The following is an 18884-nucleotide window of genomic DNA, read 5'->3' as shown; positions in this document are numbered from 1 at the left end:
TATATATATATATATATATATATATATCTCTTTTTATTTAAATAGGTTTAGTTTACAATGTATTAACAATGTTAAGGTTTGTATAGGAACTTAGTTTGATCTCGTACATCAAAAAATCCAAATATGTCCAATTCGAATTTTTAAATGTAATTAGTGCCTTAAATAAGAATTTAATAACCTGTATATTGATGTAATAATTATGTGTTATATTTATATGGTTAATTATTTAAATATGAAAACACGTGTTATGTGCCTTACAGTTTAGTGCCTTTGTATCAATGCTATGTGATTGATGTATTAAATATATGTATATATATATACTTACGTCTCAATAAATTGTATGACGCTTAAATACTAGCTAGCATTATTCTTATATTTAAAGAATATTAAAAAAAATCTGAATATCAAGTGGACTTTTTTTTTCGAAGAAATTGAATCTAGCGAACAAATTAGAATATCATCCCCACCACCTGGATGTGTGGCGTTCTCCCACAGCGTGGTTTTCAAGGAACTTGCTTCCACGTAGCTTTACCTAAAATAGCGTACACCTTCCTTAAAAGCCCGCAACGCTCCTGTGATTCCTCTGGCATTGAGAATGTACGCTCGTTAGTCCTCCTCTTCCATAAAATATATATTGTGCTTGTGTGTAGTGTAGACGGCAGCATGTGTACAACACTACACTACCAACTCCCTCTCACACTTTACAGATTATTGTTAATTTCGTACCTTTATTAAAATGGACGATTCTAGGATGGAGTCTCGAGACGTTAATTTGCTCGATATTTGCAAGTTTCTTTTATATTTGAATTGGACACTAACATACGAGCCACACGAGTAATGGCTGCTGTAACAGGAGTGACGTGACGCGGCAGCATCCGTCTTAATGGAATGGTAAGTGATATACTATAATGACTTTTATAATGTTGTTGACTTTGACAATACCTGAGAACTGCGGTCAATGGACACGTGCACGCTTTCAATGGAATAGAAGGACAAAAGAGGGTTTTGAAGCCTAGCATATTTTCAACCTGAAAATTTTTTTCATATACATGTACTTTTATAGTATTTGTTTACATGCAAAATAAATATTCAAATAGTTTTTAAAATATTTTTTTCTTTTCGGAGTTTACTCCTTAAGAATCGATTTTCATATAAGTCGCCCGGTATGAGAAAAATATGGAGAGATAAACCTACTCATCAAATGGCATAGTAACGTTTTTGGTGCGCATGTATGTAATATTTCGCCGAATAGTCGTAAAAAATGTAAATAAAATAAAAATATATATATTCTTTAAGAATTTTCATAAATGCGTTTATTTACCCTTACATATTATGTCGTTTTTTTTTCTATTAATACGCTTTTATTAGCTTCTGCTGTATATCCGTTTGTAACCGACTCCATTGGACTTGATTTGTTTAGTACCTGTTCAAAGACAATCGTTCTTGAGGAGTAAACTCCAGTCGTGCGTCGGAGCTGACAGACACAATAATTTTGTTTTGTAGTACATATTTCTTTAGTTTACAATTTATACTATAGATTTTTATATTTATTAATTCTTTATTGCCGTTCGCTTCCAGTTATGTATTTCTTTTGCATGTTTGTAACATATTATAAAATCGTCATACTCGTCTATTCCGTATCCTCCTTCTTCTTATTTCTGACAATACGATTTGCGTCCTTAAGTTTTATGAGTTTGGCCGGGCTTGCTAGAGTTCTTCTCACGTTGTATATGTCGATGTGGAGGTTGATTTTTATCTTTTAAGTCTCCGTAGTGTTGGAGGATTGCACATTCAAGAGAAGAACCGGTATCATCGTTCGCAGTGCGGTTACAGGTTTTAATGCTAGGATAGGAGGATAGAAGTTTTAATTTTCATAGAATCATCGGAATCATTTCTTTATTCCAATTTGCTATAATTTTATGTTTTTCAGGGCATCTGTCCATTGGGTTTGTGATCGTTTAAAATTATTACTAATTATTGCTTTTATGCCCTCTGATTTACATTTTAATAATTCTGTTAGTATTTCTTTGCCTTCTCTCTAAATCTTTATAATACACAGCGCTGTTTTAAATATAATTCTAAAAAATATTAATAGGTTATTAATTAACGGCCGTTCCCAATATACTATCTACAGATAAATTACTACCTTATACTGTCAGTAATTAGCTGTCAATAATCTGAAGCTTTCCAATATACCCAATAAGTCATTCTTATCGCCTTATATTGGGACGCGTGAATTGCAATTTCCATACAAACTTCTATCGCTGGTAAGCTTAACGTCGTCCCATTGACAGATAGCGTGTACAGATAAGGTGAGTTACCGTCGATAAGTTTATTGAGACAGAAAAGTCAACGATAGTTTCGATTTTTTTCTCAAGTAAGAGATAGACTGAATATTGGAAACGGCCGTAAGACGAATGACGTTGTCTTAAATCAGTTACTTATTCAACATTCGATGAAATCAATAGAAAATAACATATATTTTTTTACTTCGATCAAATAAAACAAGAAATGAAAAAATGTACTGTGTAGACTTCCAATGACAACATGGAAATGAAATCGAGTTGACCATTGCTTCATGAGTTACTGTGATCATGAACCACAGTATGAAATTAAGAATGTCGTTGAAATGAATTATGGGATTCAATGTGACTGCTAAATATTATGTACATCTTTAACGACTTCCCAGTCTTTTAATTTCATCAAAGAGGTTCTAAAGATAAACTTCAAACTTTTTTTATACTGTTTTAAATTTTGATTAACTGTTTACTGCTATTAATTACTCATAGCTATATATTTAATAAAACAGTGTTAGTTGATTCATCTACCAAAGGCCGGGAACACTCAGTTGATTCCTCTGTTATTGCAAGAAAGCGTGGTGATTAAGTGATTAGCATCTATCATGTCAGCCTAGTGTCCGCTCTTATAGTTGATATAGAGAAATAAAGATTTAAATAATAATGCTTATATTCATTAAATTATAATACTTAATAAGTTATAGTGACAAAAAGTAACACTAACCCATTATATCTAATACAAAAATATGTTCGGAACAGATTTTAGCACATATTTCAAACAATTTTAATCAAATGTCACTTAACATTAAGTAATCTCAATTCTAAGTAATTGATTCAGTGGTGGAAGTTTCAAGTGGTATGTTGGGAGGAACTTCTGTGTTTATTTTGTCCACTTCAGTATCTACTACTTTACTATTTTCAATTTCAATTTTACCAATTTCACTCTTTTCACTTAACTCACTTGTAGTAGGAACAGGAACATTATCAATACTATCAGACGTTTCTATGGTATCTACAGGCATTTTATCTATGGATACAGTATTTGTAATAACAGGAGCAAATATATTTTCTGAAGGCACTGCGGGTTCAATACTTGTAACAGAATTATCCAATGGATGTGAGAGTTCTATATCACCAGGCTCAGAAATGAAAGGACTGAATACCAAATTATTAAAAATGCACGAATCTCTAGACTTTTGCAATTCCAACTCTTCGCCATCAGATAGAATCTCAATAGGGGCTTCGTCTCTAAGTACTTCTATAACGTCGTCATCCGATTCATGGCCAACGTTGTCTGTTGCACGAGTGGTGTCGGTGAATTCATCTTTGGTTTCTGAAACAATGTCATTATTTATAGAGTACCGCAAATTAATATTAATTAAAATTTACTCAATTAACTAATCCAAACAGCTTAATATAGATCTGTCTGTGTGGTGAGAAGAATATCGAAGATCTGGTGTGTGTGGTGTCGCACCTTTATAGCACCACACCATCTCCTCCCGTGGGTGTTGTAAGAGGCGACTAAGGGATACAAACAACAGAGGATGGGGAGCAGATTCTTTCGTTAGGCGCTCCTAACCATCTACTGCGATCGCCAAACCGCCTGCCAAGCGTGGCGATTATGGCAAAATACCCCCCAAACATGACAGAGACTATAAGGTCCCGGCCTCCAGTCCCCGGCGGCCCCGCTCGTGGTGGCCACGGTAGCAGCCACATAAGCGACGGCGCAGGGGTGCTAAGAATCCCCGGGTTCGGCAATGTTACTACAAATGAAGACCATTAGCCCTGGCAACATACAATGTTGGAAGTTGTGAGCAGATTACGATAGGATGTCGTGGGGTTCAAAACAAAAGTATTACGATATTCAAAAGAATTGTTAAAAAGCGTTTATGTGGTAAAGGTTACTATAACATAAATGACTTTCTCAATGATTCCACAGATTGGGAATAGTGCGACCTCAGGCTATTAAATAATAAATTTAATTGTACAGTATTACTTTGTGAACATATTTTTTGATGAAAAAAAAAGGCATGATTGAATGGCATGCTGAGGCATGATTTTTTGGAATGGGTGGCAGTTTTTGGCTTTCAGTAAGTGATGTCACATCCTATTTTGAATAAAAAAAAGACAGTGTGAGGACTCGTTAATCCTAAATTACGAACATATGCTCTACTTCCGGGAGAACAGTCCCAGGGTGGTGTCGGGTCCCTCGTTCACAAGTCTCTCGTCAACAACGAAACTGAGGTGGGGAGCGTGTCGACTAGGGTAGCGTACCTAATACTCAGAATTACTGTAAACTCTAAACCCAAACTTTTGAGGGAAGTCGAGAAGTTCTACGGACAGTTATGATACACGGCCGCGAGGGCACCTGTTACCAACAAGGATGAAGAGCCAAATTAACCCGTCACTATACCGAAAATATCCCAGACGTCAGCCTGTCCGATATTAGTCTGGCCCTAAAGCAGCTTAAAAACAACAAGGCGCCGGTTGATGATGGAATTACAGCTGAGCTTCTGAGAGTTGGTGGTACCTCTGCACTTAAGACCCTCCAGAAACTATTCAATCCGTCATCCTCGAGTGCAAAACGCCACAAGTATGGCACATAAGTATAGTGGTGCTGTTCTTTAAAAAGGGCGATTAAATGCTTTTGAAGCACGATAGGCCCATATCACTTCAGAGCCATCTATGTAAGCTGTTTTCTATGGTTATCACGAATCGTCTCATGCGACGATGAGACTTGACGACTTACAGCCTTCCAAACAAGCCGAATTCCGAAAAGGCTTTAGCACCATAGACCACATACATACGCTGCGGCTGGTTATACAGAAGATGGAGCCACTATGCTGGGCGTTCGTGGATTATGAGAATGCCTTTGATTCGATCGAGACCTGGGCGGTGCTTCAGTCTCTCCAGAGGTGCCACATTGATTTGAAGTGTTTGTAAGTAAACGCTACCATGTAAGTCCGTCTCCAGGATCAGATCTCGAAGCCTATCCGACTGCAGCGGGGATTCAGACAAGGCGATGTTATATCGCCCAAGCTGTTTAACGCTGCGTTGGAACGGACTGGGCATCACATCAACAGCGAATACATCACTCACTAATAATCATGGCAGAGACCCTGGAAGCCTTAAGCCATATGCTCGATGGCCTCAATACAGGCTCGAGTGGGAGGCTCCTTTGCACAGGATGCCGGCTAGATTATGGTTACCAAAACGGCGCCTATTTCTGTCGTGAAGCAGTAATGTGTAAACATTACTATCTTGAAGTTTTGGGTTTTTCAATAACCCTGAGAGGCACTGCATTATAATGGGCAGGGCGTATCAATTACCATGAGCATAACATCCTGTTCGTCTCGTCCCGTATTTTCATAAAAAAGCCTCCCAAGGAGTAGGTCTCAAAATTAACATAGACAAGACGAAGATCATGACAAATGTCCATATCGCACCTACTCAATTGGGACAATTGTTATGGGAGTAGGGACAGGACAAAGACAAAACGACTCAGACACAGTTACGTACATCAAAAGAAGACTCAGGTATAATGTAATTAATAATATTGACTAATACATTTTATTGCTTATGTAATTCTTAATAATATCCGTTCATGATATGATATGGAAAACGACAAGGACATTTAACTTGCCTCTAATCTAAGATTTGTTATGAATGAAATATTATGACGCCCTTAACATATTTTATGCAAGGGGCCGTAAAGCTGACATAGTATAAAAAGAAGTCACATGAATACATTTAAACATTAGTGTATTATTAAGTGCATGTTTCCCATCTTTAGATAAACTTACAACGTAATTGATAAATAGATTAAAAATAAATATAAAATTATGTTGCAAATATTTAATTCTGTTTTTGTTTCATAAATGCGGTCTTTTAATTGTACTTCGTTTTCTTTGAACTTAATTATCTAGGATACATATTATATAAGTAGATATACAACAATATATTACAACCATAAACTAAGAATATACTAGTGTAAAGAAAAAACGTAGCATGCGAGAGAGAAGAACATCTCTAATAGAGATACAACAAGCTAATTACTATAACAGAGTTTGATTGACAAGTTGTAAACACTCAGCCATGCTTTCTTCAGTATTTTGAATTTAAATAAGCAGCAACTGCACACACTAACAAACAAGTAGACAGGTCGTCTTAACGCTGCTTATATATATATATTGTAACCCCCTTATTCATAATAGTCTGCTAACTTAAAGCATTGTTAATTCGCACTCTGTTTTCTTCTATTGACCTAAGTCAGATTGAGAAAAACACTCCTAAGCGGCTGTTTAAAGTAAGCGGACCATTATGAATAAGGGGGTAAGTGTATAGTTAAAACTTATAACTTATAGTTTTAGTAATAGTAAACATACATATTGTAGTTGTATTACTTTACTTATAATAATAAATAAAGGCAGCGCTGTGCATGCCTATAAGTTAGATATATAAGTATTAAATATAGGAAATTTTTTATTATAAGTAGTCATAACATTAATTGTATATCTAGTTAGTAACCCTTTTTTAATAAATAAATAAAACATACATCAGATGTTTTAACCATACATCAGATGTTTTAACCATAGACTGAAAACAAATCTGAATTCATTAAGTTAAAGTTGCATAATTACATGTTTCTATAAATTATGCAATTATAAATACATAAATCATTGCGACTTTCGATTGGACTTTCTATGTCGACTTAATATTATAAGTGAATATTGAATTTTCATTGCTCATTAATAACAAATTCAAATATTTCATAAATTACAAACTGATAACATAAACAACGTATTTATTGGCTTAAATCAGAGCAAAATCAAAAAATCACTTTATTCATGCAGGTCACAGAACTGACACTTATGAAAGTAAAAAATAAATTGTTTTTTCTTATTGAGTTTACCGCCAATACGTAAAGTATTGAGCTATGAGAAGTAGTAGCAAGAAACTCATTGCCACTCTTTTGAATCAACATTTACATTTTCATCGTTTTAGAAATCATTTCAATTACAATATATGATGCAAAAAAATACTCAAACGTCAAATAGTCAATGCCTTACACAAGTAAGTCAAAAAATTAAATGTAAATTAATACAAAAGTTATTGAGTACAGTAGCTGCATCATCCACACACACACACCGTAAATAAATAAAAGTATTTTAGTATAAAAAAATAAAAGTATTAAAAGAATATAATAACTTTTAAAAATCTGAAGCAGAGCTACCGGTAACAGGATCATCCAGCCACCACAAGTGGCCCCCGTTCACGAGCATGACGCATAGGCGATTTTAGGGAAGGAAACCCATCCTACGTCGCCGCCACAAGCAGTGACATTAAGCGAGCATGATGAAACCTGTCACGAGAACTCAACCAAATAACAAAAAAAATGTTCATCTACAATATAGTAAGCAATACTCACTAAATACCTCCACTTACAATTTAACCATTTTACTTCTAGTACAATTCATAATTATAAATATTATATTCATTAAGAGTAATTAAACTTTAAATGCTTTAGAGCAATTCATACCCAAGCTGTCACATCATCTAAATAATCCTTTAAATTGTAATACGATTTTTATGTTTAATATAGTTTATATTTAATATGGTTTATATAAGTTTATGTTTAATATAGGCTTTGAACTTGTTGATGGACATTTCCATTATGTTTTCAGGAAACATAAAATCTAACACAATTGACGATAAATGACTTGTCGAGTTTAGATACGGCCGTTTTCAATAACGTATCTATCCTTAGTTTAACTTACTAGAGGTAGACAAATCTATCCTTTTACGCTTGCTTACATTTCAATAACCCATCGACATAAAGCATTGGACTATAACTATATTGGACATATGTATGGAGAGATAAGATCTTGTCATTAAACGGTGACAGCAATGTATCCGTAACTAGAGACATGTTATTGAAAACGGCCGTTAGCCTACAAGGAGCCGTTAGCAACAGGAGCGTTGCCGGCCTTATATGCCTTTTGCCTGTTTGTCATCATTTAAAGTTTTTTGCCGTTTTTATGAACATATAACAAAATTTTCATATATACAGGATGTTAAAAAAATCCTGTACTATATCTTAAGGCGTATGTTGAATGAATTAAGCAGTGAGTACATATAAATATCGATTTTCAGGAAACAATGACATTTAAAAAATATAAAAAAAGAGTATTTTCGTACCCAATTATGAAAGTTTGGACACCTCTGCCTGCGGCCATTTTCATTTTTCCCCGCCCACACACCATTTCATTCATGCTATGTTGCGGGCGAGGGCGACAAACAACGAAAATTGTGTATTATTATATACTATACTACTATTTTGTATTATAAATACTTAATTCATTATTATATCGACTTACTCGGCGTCTGTCAACCGCAGGTTCTGCTTGACGTGACCGCTGTTGATATTTTTGCTTTGCGATATTAAGCAGATTATTTATATAAAAAGGAATAGAATAATAAAAATCCAGACTAATGTTTCGTGTTCAACACCATCGAAGGCCTTGGATAACTCATAAAAGACACCAAGCGCATCACGAGCCTCTTCCCAGGCTTCAAATATATTATGTATCAAGTCAACACCAGCATCGGTAGTTGAACGACCCTGGGTAAAACCAAACTGTTTGGAGTGAAATAAATTATTATGGAAAAAATTGTACGACCTAATTGATTTAATATTACGTATCAAAAATTTTACCAAAAATGGGTAGTACAGATATTGGTCTATGACTAGTAGGGTCGCTGGTACAACCTGATTTAAACAGTGGAACTACTTTACTATGTTTCATTAGGTCAGGAAATTCACAATATTCCTATACAAATGTTAAATATTACAGCAAAATCTGGCACAATAATATCAATCAAAGAATCAGACATTTTATGGGTCACCCTTCTGGATTCTTCAAGTTTTCAGTCTTTCTGAATTTTCCAAGTCGTTTTTATTACGTTAGAACTATTGATTATTTTATCTCGCATATACATTGAGTTGGCAATAGTATAGTTTTTTTTTTAATTTAGAGAACCACTGAACATATTGTTTCAACTCATCACTACTGTTATATTGTCGCTCCGCATGCTTGCCTGTTTTTGTGTAATTCAACTGTTGCCCACTCGATAAAAACTATTGCATCAGTTTTGCGGACCGACTTAGGAGTGAAAATATAATTTAACAAATTATAGAACTTATTATGAATAAAATATACATTTCAATTTTCAAACAAAGGTGACGTCACTCATGCGGTCTTATCTGGGACAAAAAATATTTTACGTTTAATTATATTAATTGGGTTTTAAAGATTCAATCTGAATTAACTGACTACAGTGATCCCAATCTAATTTACAAATTATGACTTTACTAGTACCTAGCTCTCACATATGTAAAAATATTATCAATACATGTGGCAGGCATTGCGGCAAGAAGTTATTCTTGTGGGTTCCAAGAACATATTGGATAATTTGTATGGTTTAAATAGATTTAATAATTTAATACTAAAAGTACTTAAGTACTATTTTCTAAAATATTTATGTTAAAGTCTTCACAAACAAGCAGTTTTTTATTTTGTGGTTTAGAATGTTACTTCATCCATAACTTTCTCAAAGCTTAGCACAGGTGGTCTATAAACAGACACAACAATGAATTGCTCTAATTCAATTGGGGGTATTTCCATTATCCTCTCATTTCTTCTTAATTCCGCTTATTCTGTGAAACTCACATTATTTCAGAATGATAAGAGATTTTATAAACATAGTGATATGTCTAAATTATTATATTCAAATACAAGTTCTATTAAAATTGACTATCTATCTACAAACAAAATGTACAGTAAAAGCTCCAATTTGGGGTACATATATTGTCCACAATTATGCCGTGAATACACAAATAATAATTTTGTATTAGAATATAGCTCCACACCTTATTACCATTATTATTATTATCTACAAGGGACAATGGCATAGAGTTCAATGTTTTTTTATAACTATACAACATTTTTATTGAAACAGTACTGAAAATGGCCGCCAAATTGTCACAGTTACTTAAATTAACATAAGAGTGATTCGAGAGAAGAAAACGTGACACAGCTTAGAACCCGCCACGAGCTACGCACGTAACTAATAATTCTTATCCCGTGGCAGGTAAATAATAATTAATAAATTATAAACTATAAAATTATCAACAGCTAAGGTAACGATCACATGGACACAGTCTTTTGTCTAATTAGAGTTGGAATGATAAAGAAATACTGGGTAGATATAATTAAAAAGTTAAACTTAATTCCAAATTATTCGATTCGGATACCATGTGGATGTTTTTTGAACAAAGTTCGCAAAAATTGCAATGTTATGAAAGACGTTGATTTTTTTTCAGATATCACAAAAATTATTAAAAAAAATAAGTTACCACCAAAAGAACAAGAATTTTCCACCTCTTTTTCTTCTTACGGATCCATAAGACCAATATTTATAAAAATCGTACGTACGGCTTACGAAAACTATTAAAAAGTTAAGAAAAAAAATTATTTAAATATAAAAATAAAACATTCAGTATTTCTAATTAGTTAAGCAATAGTTTTTAACAATTTTTGGCTTTAACATGAACCTTGAGTTTTTTTCCTTTCCTGCGAGCTGTTCTTGGAAGCCTTCAGAATAGATCCTCGTAGAAAAATAGTAATTAAAGTTCACTGAGCCATCAATTTAGGTTAGTTAAATCTGTGCCTTGCAAAAATGGGTGGCAGTTAAGACTTTCAATCAGATAAACTATAAACTAACTTTTAAAATATACCTTACAATATAATGGTTGTTAATACAACACATTAATTCTTGAATAAAATTTTCATAAATTAATTTAACAGTAATATAATTATCTATGTAACAAACAATAAATACATCAAATAATTATAAATCACTACAACAAAGTAAAATAGTAAAAATAAAATTTCAATTAAATACTGGAATATATTTTCCTACGGCGTATTTTCTAAATCTATTGTCTGTCTAGTGTTTGTATATTTTCACTAGTCAGTAATAATAATAAAGCCTAATTTATTCCATAACTCTTGTTACACAATACGAATTATTAGTACGAGTAGTATTAGTAGGTAAGATAAAATTCTAATTGTTTGGTGATAGGAAGATTAGTTGCTTATGCTTCTATTTGTTTGAGTTGTGGATATTGTAAGAGTGAAGGCCCCCTTCTCAAGTTTTTTCAAAAGTATTCTATCTTTGCTTTTATGCATCCAGTCTTTTCCTGGAATCTCTATTATGTCATCAGTCCACTGTTTGGTTGGTCTGCCAACTCTTTGTTTGCCTAACTTGACACATTTTGGCATTCTTGATCGCAGCATAGCCTGTAGTTGTTTGTTTATTTATTTAGTTTTATGTTTCAGCAAATATAATTATGTCATCTGCGAACCTGAGGTTTTCAATCGACGTCCATCTATATTGATTCCAAATTTTTCCTTTTTTTAAGTTTTGGGAAATACTTTCCAATACAGCTATGAAAAGTTTTGGTGATAAAGGGTCGTCTTGCCTAACTCCCCTTTCTATTTTAATCAGTTCACTTCTTCTTTCAAGTTTAACCCTGCTCGTGCTGTTTAAATATATATGTTTTATAACATTGAGGTATTTATTGTCTACATTTGATGTTTTTAATGCGCTCCAAATGGAGCTGTGATTGATGCTGTAAGTAGCTTTGCTGTAATCAATAAAGGCAACATATAGCGGTTTATTGTATTCCATATATTTTTCTATTATTTGACTCACAGATTGTATATGGTCGCTTGTGCTGAAATCTGAGCTGAATTCTGCCTGTTCTACTGGCTGTGAGACGTCAATTTGTTCAGCAATTCTTTTTAGTATAATAGATGTAAAGAGCTTGTATAAACATGTCAGTAAGCTGATTGGTCTGTAGTTCTCAATGCTTAAAGGATTCCCTTTTTTGTATATCAGTATTATATTAGATGCAGTGTTTGATTATAATAGGACCTCCTAGTTTAAGACATTCGTTTGTTAGGTCCTGGGCACTTTTCATTTTTTAGCATCTTTATGTGTGAGTACACTTCGCCTTCTTCTATTAATTTTACTGCGTTAGACTGATTATTCTCGATGTTATGTTCACTCTGTAGGTTGTTATTTTCTTTTTTACTGTACAGTTTTCTATAAAAATAGGTCACATGATCTATTACATTTTTTCTTGTCCTTGTTTCGCTGGAGCTGTTTTCTACATTTGTATCCATTTCTTTTGTAGTGTAATCAGGTCAGTTCGTGTTTCTGTTCATTAGTTCTGGTTTTGGTGTGTATTAATTTTGACCTCTTCTTAATTTGTTGCTTTGTATGTTCGCTAAGTATTGTATGTTTCTTTTTTTGAATTGCATCTTTGCTTTGTGAACTGCAGAGTATTGTTTCTGATAATATGTCATAGTAGGTTTGAACATTTTTTGACCGGTTGTCAAGTCTTCAAGATTGGCTTTCAAGCAATTAAGGTAATTTTTAATTTCTTCAGGAGTATTAGAGATAATAGTTTTGGTTTTAAAAAAAATCCTGCTTTTACTTTGCTGACCCATGATGATTGTTGCTCTTACTAATCTATGATCTGAAGGGAAGTTGACTTGGTTTAGAACTTATTAGTATCATGATAAAATCGAGTTCATTTTTGATTTTTTGATTAGGGTATATCGAAGTAAATCTTCTTTTTGCTTTTTTCTTGAATACTGTATTCATTAAACTTAACTTGTGTTCCAGGGCATAATCTATTAGTTTTTGGACTCTTTTATTTCGATCTCCATATATATGTATATATAACCATAGCTTCCGCTGCATAAATTTTCTTCTTCTTTCTTGGGGTGCTCTATTTTCGGGTGTTGAAATCCCCCATTACGATTAGTTTCTTAGTAGCTAAGCGATATGCTTTCTCTGTATCGCTGTAGAATGTCTCGATTTCTTCTTCTTGAGAGGTTTCAGTTGGAGCATATGCCTGAATTATGGAAATACTAAGATTTTTCTTTCTCAACTGTAGTAGAGCGACCATTTCGGGAATTCCTGTAAGATTAAATATTTTGTCTTTATGTATTTTCCTTACCATAACTCCTACGCCATGTAGGCCTTTACTTTCTCCAAAATAGCACAGTACGCACTTCTGATACTCTTCAATAATACAGCCCATTCTTTTCACTTCGGATAATCCTAGCACATCGTAATCGATTATAGCATAAGCCAGTTGAAGGTATCTCTCAGTTCTTGAAAGTGAATTGAATGTTCCAGTTTTCATAGTGGTATTTTCACAATTTCTCTTTGTACTTCTTATGCGATTATTGTCATTATTTTAGAATTCTTTTTTGTGGAGGTTTATAGTCTGATTCTCACGGAGACCAACCGGCTTGGGAAATGTTTCGTTATCGTTTGTTATGTTTAAATTTTTTAGTTGCTATTTCCCGGTTTCTAATGTTTTTATGTCATTGTTTCTGATTGTCGTGTTTCGTAAAAGAGACTGAGCTGTTTCTTCCTTTCAATAAACCAAAAGCAAGCAAGCCTAGGTTGTTGTTCATTATTTTTCGGTGATGCCGAAAAGTTTCGTTTACGTTTCTCATAATGTAATATTTTTCCTTTAATAACTAGTTCGTCGTAACCTATTATCACTTTTTCCTTTCTTCTAACATTATTTCTGTTGATTCTTACCTTTTTTCTTGAACTTCTTTGGGGTAATCTTCAGAAACAAAAGTATTTCTAAACTTTTTCTTGTGTCTGAGTACTTCACTTTAATTTCCAAGCGTTCACGAAAGAAACCAGTATTGGTCTGATCGTGCGTAGTTTTTCTACCGATTCTTCGTGTTTCATTGATATCTCTAATATGAAGGGAAATATTTAGATTAGTATTACTCTTTTTTGTCGTCATTTTCATAAGCTCTAGTGTACTTCCCTTAGTTTCGTTTTTTCCTTGTAGAATTATATTATTGCTTCTTCTCATTCTCTCCATCGCTGTAATTTTGTTACTGAGTTGTTTTCCAATTTTAAATTTTGTACTTTGCGTGAAAGTGGAGCCATTTTATCGTCCATTCTCGAGATAATGTCTTCGGTTTGTTTAGACATTTGCAATTTTATTCGTTCAAAAAAGATTTCTATGTAATCCATTGTAGTGTTTTAGTGTATGTAAAGGGTAAGCAGCATTCAGTAAATATTATAATAATTATTGGTTGCATCACTTGCAATACGATACGTCCATTATCCAATCTTATCAATATGTAACGATTTAAAAGAAAAAGTTTTAACTAAAAGTAAACTAAGTTAAAACTAAGCTTTCCGAAGTGAAATACTTGTAACGACGATGGTAACGTTAGTTTGACGGCTGATAATAATATAATAAAATGTTCTATCTAAAATCTGACTATCATTTAAACAATCAGTTTTACTCAAACTCTGCTCCGACATTACTAATGCGAAATTGAATTTTCAGTAAGTTTATCTGAGATTATTTTGAGTCAAGTCAAGTGAAAGTGAAGTGACCGTTTCACATTACTTTAACAATAAAAAAAAATGTTTTTCGAAAATTTCTTTGCAACTTTATATGCGATATTTTATGAAGATTGGACAGAAGTAGACTCTTTGGTGTGATAAAAGGGACCTATTTTGATTTTGACAGCTGAACAAATGAACTAGGTATCCTACCTGTGACTTGCTGTATTTTGTAACGAATCTGATATATTTACATTTGGTCACATTCTAAAGTCAATGTTTAATCATAAACATTTGATATGACTGAGAAAAAATTTACCTCTATTCTGTTCTTCTTATATTCTAAGTTTTTTGTAAGTCGTCGTTATTGTAGCCTTAAGCTTAGCTCGCACTCAAAGTGATGTACATATTAATACGAATTCTCCTTAATCCTCTAGATAGTCTAAGCAATGTCTAAGTACGCTCTACAGACCAGTGCAGCGTTAGAATTTAATTAACAAATTTAAAATTTCATCTAAGATTAAAATCAATTAATTCACTTCGTTACAGATATATTCTAGTATCGAACTCGTGATAATCCATTTCACTTGTCTCTGGTATTTTCTTTCGCCAATATGATATTTTTCTCTTGATTTTGAGTTCAGCGTATCTCAGCGGGTCCTGTTTGATTCGTTGGTATCTCGCTCTTTCTGCCAACTTCTTTTTTCTCAGTATTTCTTCTCTGCTCTTTTTCTGACGCCTCAGCAGAAACCCTTGAAAATTAATCTTTGTTAGGAATATTCCGAAAAATTATGAGACAACAACCTACCGTACCTACCAAAAGGTAATCTAATATACCTATGTATGAAAAAGAAAAATATGGTGAGAATAAGTAAATAAAATGTTTATTTTATGTGTAGGCAACTGTAATCTCTGGGAAGTTTAGGATAGTAAAGTTACTATAATTAACAAAAATATCAATATATTCAATTCTTATATTTGTCTTAGCTAGCGTCGTAGCTGATTGTCATCGGCTAAATAAATATAATAAATTAATAACGACACAAAAGTTACAGATATAACAGATTGCGTTTCACAATCACTTCATCGCTATATTTATTACTAGATGACTTATCTGGTAGATCGGTCTGGCAACCTCGCGCTCAATAGTTCCGTTTGACGAAATGAAAATATTAAAAAAAACTGTTTCTTATACGAAATAACGTAATTTGGCATTTAATGAAAATTTTATTTCATATTTAACAGTTTTCAATTTGTATATATCTCTAAATAGCACTTCTACCACTATTTTCACCATAAAATCAATCATCACATAATTGTATTCCGCTTTTGTGTAACGAAATATGAAAATGTCAACTAACTGACAATCGCTGGACGATAAAGACATCATGGCTAGGACCATTTGGCTATAGAACAAGAGGTAGAGCAATCGCTGGGCAGACGACATTGTAAAAACAGTGGGTATCAACTGGATGCGAACTGCAAAAGATAGAGAACAATGGTCAACTCTGGAGGCATGCCTCCGTTGAGAGAGGTTCAAGCAACCATATTTTTCTTCTTGCTTAAATTTTTACTAAACTGTTTTTTTAATTGTAAAAATTTATACTGTGTAGCAAGAAATAAAAGGCTTTTTATTTTTATTTATATTATTTCCAATGACGTTCTATACATATGGACATATCATTCGCAGTCTGATAACGGAACGGCAAAAGTGTGCTTAAAAACAACACTTTTCTCCTTAGTCGTGTGTCAACTATGAGTCAATCAACAAGCCTAAGTGTGCTATAAAAAGTGCTTAAATAATGCATCAACGACTCAAAAAAAAGATGGTGTGACTTATCATCGGTAAGGTTATTTTATTTATACAAGATTAATATGCAAAAAGTGGAAGTAATTTAATAAAACGAATATTTTTTCATTAAATATGGTTCAATGTTATTGACAAGTCCCCAGACAAGACCCGCTTGTCAGAATAGGACAGATGAAACGACACAGTCAGAAATGAAAACAATAGAGTCGCTCTTTTTAACCAACTTCAAAAAAGGAGGAGGTTCTCAATTCGTCGGTATGTTCTTTTATGTTTTCCTCAGAACTTTCGACTGCGTGAACCGATTTGGCAATGGCAACCATGAGAAAACCATAAAAATCTTAAATTTGCTATAAGTATTTGCGCAACAAATTTAGTAATAACTCAATATCGCGCCAGCAGATTTCGATAATTCTATTTTTATTGGAAAGGATATACTTCAAAGGTAGTTTGGTGATAGTTTGGTTAGGTTCTGCTTATGGGATCCATGACAAAGTAACGGAAGTCTTCAATTCTTAGGAGCAAATTAACGATAGTTGGCCGTATCTTTTCTATGCTATTCGGATATTTGACTCACCTACCGTAACGTCGTTATGGCCAAGTAATTGTTGTAGTCGAATATGATGATGATAAATGGAACTCCTTAGCGATCTGTGGCAGAATTTCTGAATAAATTACTGCATTGCAAAATTTAGTAGATCTACACAAATTTAGACAAATTATTAGTTAGTGTAGTTCAGATTCACTAAAAATCTAAAAATAAAAAATTAACAAAAAAACAACCGACATCAAAAACACTATTCCAAAACAATATACACTAAAAAGTATTAAAATAATTACGTAGAAGTACGTAATTATTTTAATAATTATATTATTAATACAATCTAATTAATAAATCTAATTCTAGTAACGATTACTGTTATTTTTGGAGTCGGTTATATTTTTCTTAAAATTATATTTAAAGGCCTAGTGAACAATGATTAGCAATATTGTATTTTGTGTAATGTGAACGGCCTACAATACGTGAACAATTACATACTAGTGCTATTTACACGTTATCACGGAGGTATCGTTTCCTAGTGATAATTGATACTTATTTATATCGCAAGTAAAAGCTTATATTTTTCGGCTTTCCCGTATACGAGATAATGAAAGAGAATTAGGGCTAGTTGGTAGCTAGAGAGTGACGTGAAGAAATTTACAAACCAAATTAGTATATTTATATTTCACCACTAAAGGATTTAAGTTTTTTGGATTTGACCACATTATAAATTTGACAAAAGCTGTCATACAAATATTTAAATAACTAGTTTAACTATTTATGTAAATCAGAATATTATATTTGAGTATTAGTTTCTCTCATTAAATTATTTATTACTCTCCCTTTAGAACGTATAGAAAATATAAACACAAGCCAATAAATAAACATAAAAACATTCCTCTTTATAATATGAGTGTGATTTTTGATTAAAAACGTACAGGGACAGATTGACGAACGTAAAACCCTCTTTTTCGCATGGGTTAAAAAAATACCTAACTGCTACTCCACTGATGTCACTGTCCAAATCGGGTTCTAAATTCAAAATACGCAGCTGAATCTGAAATAGTGTTTACATTGCTGCCTATTGACCAATAAAATTTAAAAAAACTGGAGTAAACGCAGAAATGTATAGACTTAGCAGTCGAAGGTGTCATTTTGTGGGATCTGCCATATTTCGGCTTTGATTTTGTATGAAGTGCATTGTCTATATGTATAGAACGTCATTGATGATTTATTATTATTTTTCTAACCGATTTTAAAAAAGAAAGACGTTCTCAATTCGACTATTTTTGGATCGAAGTTCTCTATGGGGCTTTGCGGAGCGTAAAAAAGTAAAAAACTTAATATATTTATGTATAGTGGCTATACAGTGTCTAGTGTAATGTTATAGTCTACATGATGACTGTTATATAATATTTTTATTTGTTAAACAACATTTTATTGAATGTTTTTCTTATTTATAATTTGTTTTTTAATATATATTTTTATAATATATTTTTTTAAATTTTAAGTTAAACTTCTTTAGGCGCGTGAGGGTAAATTTTCATGCAGGTTTAGTGCTAGTAAGTAGAACATCTTCCCTCCTAGAGTATCGTGCAGATTTAGCACGCGGCCGCGAAAAATGAGAACATCTTCCCTGGTAGCGTTGTATTCTGCAGGTTTAGCGTGTTGCCGCGAGTAAGTAGTAACATCTGATAATTTCTAATATTGACAAAAAACATTTGGTTGAGAGAACAGATTAGAATAATTGAAATAAACGAGATTTAAAAATTATTTT

At 32.9% G+C, this 18884-nt stretch overlaps 1 protein-coding gene across 1 annotated transcript in view; it reads right to left on the bottom strand.

The window, feature by feature from the left end:
- Positions 1-2982: 2982 nt before the first annotated feature.
- The window catches only part of LOC126966760 (uncharacterized), a 211286-nt gene continuing 195384 nt past the window's right edge, over positions 2983-18884 (bottom strand). Inside the window, exon 2 of the mRNA XM_050811042.1 lies at positions 2983-3630. Within this exon, the coding sequence (XP_050666999.1) occupies positions 3119-3630 (512 nt within the window). The 3' untranslated portion in view covers positions 2983-3118. The remainder of the gene's footprint in view (positions 3631-18884) is intronic.

The sequence above is a fragment of the Leptidea sinapis genome, chromosome 11 (genome assembly GCF_905404315.1).
Source record: "Leptidea sinapis chromosome 11, ilLepSina1.1, whole genome shotgun sequence".
In the NCBI taxonomy this organism is placed as follows: Eukaryota; Metazoa; Arthropoda; class Insecta; order Lepidoptera; family Pieridae; genus Leptidea; species Leptidea sinapis.
Note: the sequence above shows the minus strand (reverse complement) of the source record. Positions and strands in the feature narration are given on the sequence as shown.